We start from the raw sequence: 13,218 nt of genomic DNA on the forward strand, positions 1-13,218 counted from the left end.
GGAGGAAGAGGAGGAAGAGGAGGAGGCTGGTGGTGGTCATGCCTGTCTCCTCTGCTCCTTTGTACACACCAGAGAACACGTTGCTCTGACTCACGCACACACACTCACTCACTTACCCAGGACTCCTCGTGGCTGAGCCCGGCCGGCAGCACGCGACACACCGGACCCGCACGGAGGAAGCACCGACCGGAGGAAGAGCTCCGGGGCAGCGGGACGAGCAGCGAGGAAGAAGCGGCAGGAAAGCAACGATGTCGGGGCTGAAAAAGAGAAACTCGAACTCCCCGGTGGACCGGGAGGAGGACAAGCACGTCACCCAGAGGATGCTGTCCCCGGGCGAGGAGAAGGGGGACCCCGGGCCGGGGCTCGACGACAAGGTGGCCGGGGAGGCTGCGGGCGGGGAGGGATCGGAGGACGGGGTCGGCCTGAAGAGGACCATCACCCTGGTGAACGGCGTGGCCATCATCGTGGGTACCATCATCGGCTCCGGCATCTTCGTGACCCCCACCGGCGTGGTGCGGGAGGCCGGCTCCGTGGGGCTGTCCCTGATCGTGTGGTCGGTGTGCGGGGTCTTCTCCACGGTGGGCGCCCTGTGCTACGCGGAGCTGGGGACCACCATCTCCAAGTCCGGGGGGGACTACGCCTACATCCTGGAGGTGTACGGCTCGCTGCCCGCCTTCCTCAAGCTGTGGATCGAGCTGCTCATCATCCGCCCGTCCTCCCAGTACATCGTCGCCTACGTGTTCGCGACCTACCTCCTGAAGCCCGTGTTCCCCGAGTGCCCGGTGCCGGAGAACGGGGCCAAGCTGGTGGCCTGCCTCTGCATCCGTGAGTAGCCGAGCCGAGCCGAGCCGAGCCGAACCGAACCGAACCGAGCTGTGCGGCCCGGGGTGATGCAACTTCTGCGTTGATGCTGTGAACCACACACACGCACACGCGCACACTTAGAGGGGTATCATACTTTCTGCATGATGAACACGCTTGTGATGAAAGACACACACACGCACGCACACACACACACACACACACGCATGGCAGTTTCACGCACACGCGGGCATGAACCACGCAATGATGACAAAAAGGCGCGTTGTTACATCAGCAGGATGCTGCGGTGTGTCGTCACATTTGCTTTTTGTGTACTTATTACTTGAACATGTATTTTTTTTCCATCTAATATTCAATTAGTGTTTTTAGTTCTGTACATGTACCATACTTAAATACTTATTTAAAGAGTGATTCGTTTAAAGTTCTCGTGATATTTATTGAATGTGTTAAATTTAATAATAATAATACAACTTTATGTATGTAGCACTTTTCAAAAACAAGTTTACAAAGTGCTTAAAATTTGAATTTTTTTTTGTCACTCAAAACAATTCAATTCACTTATATATACTTAAATACTTTTACACCTTTTTAATGAGTACACTTTATTTTTATTGTTTCTTTGTAATAATAAATTGTCAAGTTTAAGTTTAGAAAAACTAAAATACACACATCAGCTCAGAACAGGTGAAATCTTCACATTAATAAGAAATCACATGTCGGTGATACTAAATGTTCACGTTTCATTTTGCTTTCTTCTAAATTTGAGCTTTAATGAGACACCCAGGAAATATAAGTAATAATTAACAATGTGTAAAATGTATCTGAAAACAGTGAATTGAAGCTCAGTCGTAAGATCCAGTGTAGACGTTTACTTCACTGCTCATCAGTGTGTGTCACAGGCTCGTTGTTGTGTTGTTGTGTTGTTGTGTGTTGAGTCTTAACACAACTTAAGTCTGGATTATTAGCAGCTTTAGCCTGTTAGCACCAGTCTTTACCCGCCACGTACAACAAGTGTTCCCCCACCAACCAACCAACCCCCCCCCCCCCCCCCCCCCCCCCCCCACTCCATCGCTGTCTGAATACATGATACACATCATATTGGCTATTAATGTGTGTGTGTATGTGTGTGCATGTGTGTGTCTGTGTGTGTGTGGTACCAGCCAGTGACCTAGTACCTGATCTTCAGATTGACTCTAAAGTCTAAATCCTCACTGAGACCACATGACCGCGGACCAAGAGGATCGGCTGTGTGTGTGTGTGTGTGTGTGAGTGTGTGTGTGTCTAAGAGTGTGTGTGTAAGAGTGTGTGTGTGTGTGTGTGTGTGTGTTTCATGAGGATTGCCCGCTTTAGGAGGCCTGTGGAGTGGACAGTGGGGTGTGTTGAGCTGGGAGCCAAATTTCTCTCGCTCTCTTGCACACACACACACACACACACACACACACACACACACACACACACACACACAGGTCTATTTCGGTGCCGGTCATTGTTCCGTTTGACCCAATTCATTGGGAACCTTGTCGGTGTGTTTATATGCTCACATGCCAACATGCACATGTTACTGTACGTAAATATCCCCGAGTATTTGCCAGTTATGTCCGTGCATGCTTACATAATGAGTTCGGATGCCATGTCTGTGTGTGTTCGGCCCTTTACTGTACTCAGCCTCTCTCTCTCTCCCTCTACCCCCCCCCCCCCCCCCCCCCCCTCTCTCCCTCTCTCCTCCCTCTCTCCCCTGGTCTTTGTCTTGCTCTCTCGAACACAGAGCCTCATTGTGCTCCGTCTCCTTCTTCTGTTGTGGCTACGACCTGATTTAGGAGCTTTGAAGGGACCTGCTGCTTTAGTTAATCACTTTTAATGGGGTCCAGGTCCACGGGCCATTTAAACAACTCTGTGTGCTGTGTGCGTTAAAGGCACAGGGATATGGTGCAAAGGACTTTATTGCCATGTTTTGTGAGTTCGTCTCCAGCTTGCATCGTGGTGTGAGAGCCACAAATACACACTGACACACACACACACACACACACACTCGCCTATGTTCAAGTAGAAAAGCGGTGTTTAGGAAAACAGTTCAAAAGCTATTTTAACGTGCGTGAAATTACAGAGTGTTCTATATATGGAACCTTAAAAAAAGAAGTTGCACGGAGAATTTGGTTCTGCATGTGCCTCCTTACATGGTGTCGTGCACACGGAGAGAAGACACTGGTGATGTGCAGTAATCCAGTGTGAGTCAGAGAGCGTGTGAGGACCTTTTTAAATGTGGTTCGACCTGTAGAGTTTGGTCGAGTCAAGTCTAGTTATTAAAGCAAATTTAAACCAGAGGTTGAACAAAGTGCTCTCGACTGGAAGATATGGAGAGAAGGACAAAATAAATAATGACCTCAAAGGATAAGTGGTAGATAATGGATGGATGGATGGACATTAAATTAAATTAAAAATGAAATAAAATCCTTTCCAAAGACAATTTAGTGATGTGTCTTAGCTGGAAATAACTGTTAATAAGTTGAATAAAGAGCTGATCTCACTCTGTCTTTATTCTCCGCCCCCCCCCCCCCCCCTCTCTCCTGCAGTCCTGTTGACCTTTGTGAACTGCTACAGCGTGAAGGCGGCCACCAGAGTGCAGGACTTCTTCGCCGCAGCCAAACTTCTGGCGCTCGGACTCATCATCATCATCGGCTTCGTGAGGATCGGCCAAGGTACCGAGCACAAGCCAAACACCAAACACACACATTCACCAGTTTACTGCTCGAGATCCCATCACTCCCATCACCACCAATACCACAGCTTTCAACAGTCACAAGTAAATGGAACATCAGTGCTATAAGATGAATGAATGAATGACTGTCAGCAGTCCCAGGGATCGAACCACCAGCCTTTACGTTAGTGTGGACGACCCTCTCTACCCCCTAACCCACAGCCGACCCTCCCACACAGCAGCACACAGTCGATAGATCCAGTTCTGAAAACAGGAAGTTCAGTGAATCATCTGTAACAGAAAGATTGAAACAGGGGGTGGTTGATGTGACATGAGCTGTTTGTTTAAAACCACAGTCACGTTCTCTCCATTAAATGATGTGGATGCGGTTAATTAAATAAAACTCCATTTATTCAAAGGCAATATGAAAGTGATCAGTTCTCAGAATGACCCTGAAATCAAAGGTAGTTAAGCTGTAACTGAGATTCTGAGTAATCCGGGCGACTATGATGACTTAAGACCCGTAAAGGAATTTTCCCACTGGGGCCATCTTATTGAACCCTGTTGTTGTTGTTGATGCGATTGGAGCAGCGTGGAGGCAGAGAAGCCGTTGTTAAGCTCCCTGGCGTCGGGCCGGACCCTCATTAAGGTCACAGGATGTTGTGAAGTGAAAACCAGGAACAAGAGGACGGAGTTAAGAACCCAGGCGGTGACTCTGTTCATTCAGAAATCCACTCATTCGAAGTCGCACAAAGACTGGAGCTTAACAAGCAAGAACTCCGTCCACTAAGTTTTACTGAGGGGGGTGTGTTAACACAGACAGGAAGTGAGCTCAGGGATTCAAACCCTGCCTCAAACTGGACTTTCGGGGTCACTGGGTTCATACCAAAGAAATTAGACGACTATGGTTCAGTCCTAAATATTGAAGTTGACATAATACCTTTCCCCTTTTGGACCAACAATTAAAAACCCTTTTAACCACGTGCGTGTATCCCCCTGCTGCCAGTTGGTGCTTCTCTGCAGTGACTCTGCTGCATTTAATTGTAGTAAATCACTGATCTAATGACATGGAAAGAAAGAATTAGAGAGGAAACGAGCGTGTGTGTGCAGAGACTAAATCATTAAGTGGGCGACACAGAACCAGTCTCTTACCGCTTGTCTCCGCCCTGAGCTCGAGGAACCACAGTGGTGCACGTGGAGCAGAAATTCCTGTTTGTTAGTATTGTGCTGTGCTCATGTGTGGGAATAGTTTTTCCATGAGTGAGTGTTAAAAATAAATAAACACCGTAGCAATCCCTCATCTTACTTCAACCATTGCTAATATCTTCTGTGACAAAAGCCGTGTTCAGTCATGCCCTGCAGAGTTTGCATGTGAATCATTAGGTGATGTGCGGTTTTAGGTGCGTTAGCATGGGTGGGGGTCATTAATATGATATAATAATAAACCCTGAAGCAAACGGATGTTCATTGATTTGTAGCATGAAGCTGATAACGGCCTCATTTTCCTGGATTTTTACTCGGTTCCAAAGTTGTGTGTAGTTTTAACTGAGTTCAGGCTGAGGGACGATTGTGTTGAGCAGCCGACTGAACCGGTAACCTGTGTGTTTCCTCTGACTGGAGCATGGACCCGTTGAAATGTCACTCTTTTCCTGACGGTCGCCGTTTAACTTGAACTACAACATCGAACCTTCAGTCTGGATGGTATCTGCAGGTGGAGCATCTGAAACGACCTGCGAAACTAATTTACTGTTAAAACGACCAAGTAGTTTAATTTCCCCAAAGTAAAACAAGAGCTGAGTGAAAGTTCAGCTCAGGTTTTGGAATCAAATGAAGAAGAACCTGACTAATTCATTGCCAGAACAATTTTCTGATATGAACCAACAGTTTTGCCGCTTTTACAACGAAGAAAATTGACTTGAGTGAAAAATCGTTTTTCGTCCTGAATCAGCAGGAGGTTCAGTTTCTCATGTGTCAACAACAGGAAGTCACGGATTATTCAAATCCTGATAATCAGTTGTAAACAACTTCTATCAAAAACATTGTTTTGCGTGTCGGATCCTGTTGTAGTAACAATAAGTAACAATAAGCCTGAGTAACAATAAGCCTGAGCTGTAGCTGCTCCGCGTGTAGCAGCTTCCTGCTGATCTTTATCCACACGGTGTAATATCTGTTTAGATGTGACGCCGGATCACAAAGACTGATTCTACTCATTGTAAAAACCAGCTACTCCTAAACCTTTGTCATCACCGTGCTTCTGATAACTGTTTAGGTGAGAAACCTCAGATTATCCAGACATTTAGACAAAGGCCGAGCGCGTGGCTGAGATTACATCAACAAACTCAGCTGTCAGGTCGGCTGCTGCTGCTGCGGCTCGGTCTGACTGCTGTTTGACACTTAAAAAAAAAACTTAAAAATTAAATACAGATTTATTATCCTGAGCAACCGGTGTAGCCAGAAGCAGCGTATTGTGTTTGTGTGTGTGTGTGTGTGTGTGTGTGTGTGTGTGTGTTGTGTCTTGGTGACTCATAAGGTCTGAATCTGCTGGCGTCTCAGATTAGAGACCAGGTTAATCTGATTAGCTCCACTAAACCCTGCTTTCTCAATGTGCCACCTGTCCACAAGGGTTTGGAGGAGAAAGAGACACAGACGCTGATTGTCCCTTGAAAGACAAACGACCCAAACTGTCCACTGAGTCGCTGCAGGTTCATCTCGTCATATCTGTGATGCAGTGATTTCCCTCTCGGCGTCTTGTTCTTCATCTGACACAGTTTATTCAACACAAACACTGACACACGTTTATTCTCACACACCAGTATTTTCTGACCTAAGGTAAATATCTGCTGGTTTTTCCACAGGTGGTTCACTCCCCTCCGCTCCCACACCAGCTCTCTCTGAGCTGCTCTGTAATTAAAGGTGTGTGTTTGTGCAGTGGGAGCGTTTCCACGGAATCAGACATCGCAAATATCCAACTGAGGTCACACCGTGGTTCTCCAACATCAGAGAACTCTAATGAGGTCGAATCTGATCCACTGTGTTTTTTAATTGAATAGAAAACCAGTGTCTTTTATGCACCTGAACAGACATTACTTTACTTTAACCTCAACATAAACTACGTTCATTATATACTTCAGAAGTGATTTCGTTGCCTTTTCCAAGTTGACATCTTCGTCTGCGTCTTCTGCACGTGTGGCTCCTCTTTCTCACCCTGAGATAATTCATAGAAATCACTTATATACAGAATGTGTGTGAATTAATATTACTGCTGCCTTATGTCTGTGTTGCATTTCACTGCTGTAGACGTTTTAGCTAATTCTCACCAGTGTCCCGTGGATGATTCATCGATCTTGATGAAAATTATCCGGCACATTTAGGGGACTGATGTCTGAGTTTGTGCAGTTCGGTTGAATTTAAGGGACCGTTAATTTAAACAGGGTAATCTAGAGGCAGGGACTTTCTTTGCTGGTATGTGAGCACCTTGTGTGTGTGTGTGTGTGTGCATATTGTATTCTGTGTGTGTGTGTCACTTTCACTGCCTGGCACTGGTATCATGTGACCAGCTGCTCACAGCTCGGAGCGTTTCCTGACCGACGTGGTGGAAGGTGACGGAGGAGAAAGAGGAGACGCTGCAGTGTGAAAGAGAAACACAAGCTATTCTTTCTCTCACTGTGTAAAGTAAAGACTGAGCAGAGCTGAGGGTTGAAGAAGGAAAAGATGAGAGTTGGGAATAATTTAAACTTAAAGGTCAGGAACAAATCAGCAGTTTGATCCTCAGAGAAGATGTGAGCTGAGCTGAGGGTTTGGTCCTGTTGTGTAGCAGTTGTGGGTCTTTGTGTGATGGTCATGTGAGTTCTCAGGGTAACAGAACTCCCTCTTTACATCCAGTGAATGTTCCCACAAGGTCTGACTGAAGAAACATGACCTGACTTAACATCTCAGTGCACAGCAGAGTAGAACACGTTTGTCATGTAAAGGAAAAATTCTCCCCACACGTCAAACCTGATTTTAGTGTATTTGAAAAGTTGCACGATTTAAAAACGCACAATTTTAAAGAAGGTGAAAAAAGTCCTGGATCGGTCCCAAATTTTAATGAGTTCTTTCTTGGCCCGTGTCCCAACCTTCCACCAAGTCTCATGGGAATCTGCTCAGTAGAGTTAGTGGGATCCTGCTGAAAAACTAAAAGAACAATATTTCCATCTGAAACATAGTGGTATAGAGGAGTTAGTGTTATTATAGGAAATATAAAGTAGCAAACAAGTGGAAATCCTCGTCACAACCCGGCTCTTAAGACAAAGACAAACAGCAGGAGACACATCAGTTTCCAGCAGTGAAATATAAAGACAAAATGATGATATTTTAATTTATAGATCTGTGGCTAGTATGTGTAGAATCATCAGTGAAGGACGAGAGAGGAAAAGTGTGCACAAAGTTTGTAAGTGCATGAAAACACAAGAACAAACGGAGAACGAATACTTTGGTACACGAGTTGCCGACGTCATCGTGTATAAACCAATCAACATCGTTTTACAATCGGCTCTGAATTTCAGCTTTTAATGTGTCAAATGTTTTTACATCATAAAGGATACATGTTCCTGTCAAACCTGATCCTTTTTTATTTATCAGTTAAATATTGGACAGAGGCGTCAAAGTGCAGTTTAAACGCATAAAGTCAACGGCAGGTGTGACCAGTTGGCACCGGTGATCCCCGCCACACCCACCAGTTACCTGAAACACAGGCCCACAGAACGAGCACGGCAGGGGGTCGTCACATACTCGGGTTAAGTCTGTGTACCTCCAAGACAGACTTAATTACTTTCAAGCATAAGGAACCTCTGCTATAGCCGGGACCTTTTGAATCAGTTCAACCAGGGACCCAGGCGCCTCCAGGGCTCTGTAGCGCCCCCGTCAGGCTGGCGTGCGGAGCAGTGTCGGGGTCTCAGGACGCTGCAGTCGCGCGTCTGTCTCTCTGATTACAGGCGGCAGCATAATGTGAGATTGTCAAGACAAGACAGACAGACAGCGCAGTAATCAGGCGTTTCCCACACTGCACAGTGGCTTACGACTAAATCTCCCAGTACCAACACTGCCTGGGGCTGTTGGTTTAGCAACCGGCGCTGTGTCTGAGAATGTGTGTGTGTGTGGGTTGTGGGGGTTCAGGTCCGTCAGGAATGTGGTATAAACCAGCAGAAACCTGCAGGTCAGACAAGACGAGCTAAATGTTGTAAATCCACAAAATGGCAGAGAAATCATCGTGCCCCCCCCCACCCGCACGGCAGTGGCCTCAGGTTGATCCACAGTCTGGGTCAGTGACTGAGCGTCTCAGCCTCAGACTCAGCTTGATTAAATTCTACAGTCCTTCACTGATCCACATACTGAGACGGATTTAAGCCGAACATTTGGCCTCTCCCTCCCCGACGCAGCCGTGTTGGTGTGTGTTGAGTTAACACTGATCTAGTTTTTACCTCCTTTCACGTCTTTTGTTTGTTTGTTAACAGAATTATAGGCAAAAACTACAGAGAAGTCCATGAGACTTGGTGCAAGGATGGGACACAGGCAGAGAAAGAACCTGTTGGGTTTTGGGGGGGGATCTCGTGATTTCTGTCACTTCTTTTTGAGTTAGTTACAAAGTGCTGCTTTAACCCAGAGTTTCTCTCTCTGCTTCTTCTCGTCTTCTCCAGGGGACACGGACGGACTTCTTCCAGAAAATTCGTTCGAAGGGTCCAAATATGAGTTTGGAAGCCTCGGCCTGGCTCTGTACAGCGGCCTGTTTGCCTACGGTGGCTGGTGAGTCCTTCGAGTTGTCCAATATGATCAGATTTTAATTTGTGATTAATAATCGGTGTATTGTATTTATAGTTATTTGACTTTCTCTGTTTTTAACCCATGTAAAGTGTCTCTGAGCAAAGCACCATATAACTAAAACTTATTATTATTATTATTATTATTATACAACCCTGCTCTCACTGCCGTCCCCTCTGCTTCCAGGAACTACTTGAATTTTGTCACTGAGGAGATGATCGACCCTTACAGGTGAGTTTTAACCATGACGCACCATATTTAAAAAACACACAGACCCTTGCCTGCAGACCGATGATCTGCTCTGCGTCAGGACTCAGACGGTTTGTTGCTCTTCCTCAGGAACCTTCCTCGAGCCATCATCATCTCTCTGCCCATCGTGACCGTCGTGTACGTGCTGACCAACCTGGCGTATTTCACCACGCTCTCCCCGGACCAGATGCTGAACTCGGAGGCCGTGGCTGTGGTGAGTGCTTGAGCTGTCGTCTTTGTTTTGAATTATTATTATTATTATCCGTATTATTAATAACAGTGCTCTGCTCATGGAGACTTGAGTCCTCCTGCAGCGGCCACAGGATCAGGTCCGATCCACCGGCCCTGCGAGTCACGACAAGTCACGACCAGGGAGAATTTTGGCAGCGAGCCACGCGATGCTTCCGTACTCAATTTAAGATTATATTATATTTTATTAGTCCCACAGAGTAGCAGCAGAGTAGCAGCAGAGTAGCAGCAGCAGCAGCAAAGGGGAAATAAAAAATGAGAAGTGTCAGTAAAAGAAAATGTAAACATAAGGAAATATAAGACGAGGAGGAATAAAAACATCAGAGAAATGTGAAACCAGCAGTAATATGTACAAGTTGAACAGGATGGTACAGAGAAAGATATTGATTTCCTGTGCGTGTGGTGTCCTGCAGGATTTTGGAAACTACTACCTGGGTCCAATGTCCTGGATCATCCCCGTGTTCGTAGGTCTGTCCTGCTTTGGATCGGTCAACGGCTCCTTGTTCACATCGTCCAGGTAACATGTTCCGCACAAACACAGCTCATAGGAAAAACCACGTGTGGACACTTAACTGTTGAGTGTGAAAACGCCTCAGAGTCATCCCTCTGTCCGTCTTCTCCTCCCTCTCAGGTTGTTCTACGTGGGCTCTCGAGAGGGTCACCTGCCCAGTCTGCTGTCGATGATCCACCCGACCCTGCTGACCCCACTGCCCTCACTTCTGTTCACTGTACGTTCTTATTCCGTCACTACTGAGGGATCCTACTATCACTTCATAGAACTGAATGAATCTCTTTTGAGACTTTTATAACTTTTTTGGGAGCGATATCGGTGTCGGTGGGTTCTGTCTCATGCATCAGACAGAACCTGGAAACCAGAGTAAGAGGTAGAGATGCCAAACTGAAGAAGAAGGGATGAGACAGGCAGGGAGGGAGGCAGGGAGGAAAAAGAGGATGAAGGGATGTAGGTGGGGCTGAGCAGAGGTAGAGATGAGGTAGAACGGTGAATGTTGAAGGGAAGGGAAAAATGTAGAGATAAAGTTGTATCTGTATTCTATGTTGCTGTTTTTCTGTGGAGCCTGATTCCTTCTCTCTCTTTCTCCAGTGTTTGATGACGCTGCTCTACGCCTTCTCCAACGACATCTTCTCCGTCATAAACTTCTTCAGCTTCTTCAACTGGCTCTGCATCGCCATGGCAATCGTCGGGATGATGTGGCTGCGTTACAAGAAGCCCGAGCTGGAGCGACCCATCAAGGTGTGTGTGTGAGACGTAATGCAGCCGGACCAATTGAAGCGGAAAAATACCCCGAGCTTTCAGTAGAGGTCCGGTTCAGATCATGGGACACGGACACACTGTCGGTCAGAGACAAGCGGACTCCCACTCGAGTTAGCTTTGGCGACAGGAAACGTTTCTTTGTGTGTCCCCCCCGAACAACAAAGATCCATTCAGCGGAGCTCGGATGAATAGAGACTGATCTCAGATTAAAAGACAGAGGCGAAGCTGGATGCTTGTCAGCTGGTCTTCAGGCCTGCTGGGTGGTGGTGTGTGCATGTGTGTGTGTTTGTGTGTGTGTGTGTGTGTTGGTGTGCGCGCAACAGGAAGAGCACAGTGTCTTCTGACTAGACCACTTGCTGCAGGACTCGCACCGACACACAGAGGGCCATTGTTGCATGTTTGGATGGATGGATGGATGGATGGATGGATGGATGGATGTGTGTGTGTGTGTGTGTGTGTGTGTGTGTGTGTGTGTGTGTGTGTGTGTGTGTGTGTGTGTGTGTGTGTGTGTGTGTGTGTGTGTGTGTGTGTGTGTGTGTGTGTGTGTGTGTGTGTGTGTGTGTGTGTGTGTGTGTGTGTGTGTGTCTTATTAGAGCCGGATGGCCGCCATTAAAACTCCTCATCCGCTCGCTTGCATGGCTTCATTTGTTGGTCAGAGGCGGGATCTGTCAGGGCAGTGAGGTGGAAGAGGCAGATAGATCTATTGATCTATTGGCCCAGTGCTCGCTCTGTGTGTGTGTGTCTCTCTGTGTGTGTGTGTGTGTCTGTGTGTGTGTGTTGGCTCACTGTCTCTCCGCTCGTTCACTCGCCCTCTCTTATTTCTCTCTCCTTTCTCTGTCCGTCACATTCCTGCTGTTCAACAGATTCAGAGCGACGCTGCCAGAGAATCACTCAATTCCGTTGATTAATTACCGTCCATAGTAACGAGAGTGTTCATCAGTAACCTGCTAGTTTAACGACTGGGACTTAAAATTCAAGATGAGAGGGGTTTTTTTTGTCTCATGAGCAGAAGCACTCGTCTCTGTTGTGTCTCATCGTCTTTCAGCCTGTTGTGGTTTTCTAAAACTGCTTCTTCACGGTTTAGATTCACTCTCTTCCCACAAGTGGCCGCGGCGTGCGCTTGGTTCCACTTTACAGCCAAAGATAATCACATTTTGAAAACTGTGGACGTCTCGTTCATCAGTGTTGAGATCTACAGTGTATGGACACATTCAAAAAGCAGAACCTGACATGTTCACCGAGGTTTGTTTAGAAACTAAGAAACCGTGGCATCCATCTTCTCATCCAACTCTTGAAAGGGATTATTTCTATTCCTCTAGTAAAGAGCATCTGTGCGTTTCTTCTCTTTGACCCTTGAATCTTTTATAGTTTCATTCAAACCTCTCTTCCTCCTGCAGGTGAACATTCTGCTGCCGGTGAGTTTCGTGCTGGCCTGCCTCTTCCTCATCGTCGTCTCCTTCTGGAAAACTCCAAAGGAGTGCGCCATCGGCTTCGGCATCATCGCCACCGGCGTGCCCGTCTACATGCTGGGCGTGTGGTGGAAGACCAAACCCAAGTGGCTGCTGCGTGGAATCTGTGAGTCTGGTCTCCGCCGTGTGTTTGAAGTGTTTACGTCACTGGGCATTGTGGGTAATCCTCGATGTTGTGTGTGTTTTACAGATTCGACGACGGCCTTTTGTCAGAAGGTGATGGAGGTCGTGCCTCAGCACTAGTGGAAGACCCCGCCTTTAACTTCAGCCAGTGGCCTATCAGATCCAACGGACAGTGATCTCCACTGACCCCCTTCACACACACACACACACACACACACACACACACACTCTGTCTGCAGGGTGCTGATAAGGACCTAATGAAGACGGACACGTGCAGATTTCTGTGGCCACCACGTTTTTGCGGCCTTCGACTAATTTTCTTCTGTCTATTTTGTTGCTGACATTTTTGGGATTTGTTTGTTCATCACCGACTATTTTTAGTCACTAACTTTCCTTCGTAGGCTCTTGTGCATCGTTACTGTGCATTTCAATGTATTTGTTTTATTTTAATGTCTGTTTTTTGTGCATAGGTTTCTGTAGAATATCCTCCTACTCGGGGAAACCTGTGGTATTTAGCAAGTTGTGCCTTAAGTGGCACCTGA

At 46.8% G+C, this 13,218-nt stretch overlaps 1 protein-coding gene across 1 annotated transcript; it reads left to right on the forward strand.

The window, feature by feature from the left end:
* Positions 1 to 12,875, forward strand: slc7a5 (solute carrier family 7 member 5). The gene is made up of 10 exons (XM_034588518.1): positions 1 to 825; positions 3,393 to 3,518; positions 9,193 to 9,298; positions 9,500 to 9,544; positions 9,653 to 9,776; positions 10,225 to 10,328; positions 10,443 to 10,539; positions 10,914 to 11,063; positions 12,482 to 12,659; positions 12,744 to 12,875. The coding sequence occupies exons 1-10, from the start codon at positions 249 to 251 to the stop codon at positions 12,794 to 12,796; spliced, it is 1,560 nt and encodes a 519-aa protein (XP_034444409.1). The 5' UTR covers positions 1 to 248; the 3' UTR covers positions 12,797 to 12,875.
* The last annotated feature ends 343 nt before the right edge of the window (positions 12,876 to 13,218 follow it).

This window comes from Hippoglossus hippoglossus, chromosome 6 (assembly GCF_009819705.1).
Source record: "Hippoglossus hippoglossus isolate fHipHip1 chromosome 6, fHipHip1.pri, whole genome shotgun sequence".
NCBI classification, from domain to species: Eukaryota; Metazoa; Chordata; class Actinopteri; order Pleuronectiformes; family Pleuronectidae; genus Hippoglossus; species Hippoglossus hippoglossus.

Bases quoted from the DNA above. Each gene is read 5' to 3' on its own strand.
- slc7a5 (XM_034588518.1), top strand. From the start codon at position 249: ATGTCGGGGCTGAAAAAGAGAAACTCGAACTCCCCGGTGGACCGGGAG. The intron at 3,519-9,192 runs GTACCGAGCACA...CGTCTTCTCCAG, and splicing joins CTTCGTGAGGATCGGCCAAG to GGGACACGGACGGACTTCTT. The intron at 9,777-10,224 runs GTGAGTGCTTGA...GGTGTCCTGCAG, and splicing joins ACTCGGAGGCCGTGGCTGTG to GATTTTGGAAACTACTACCT.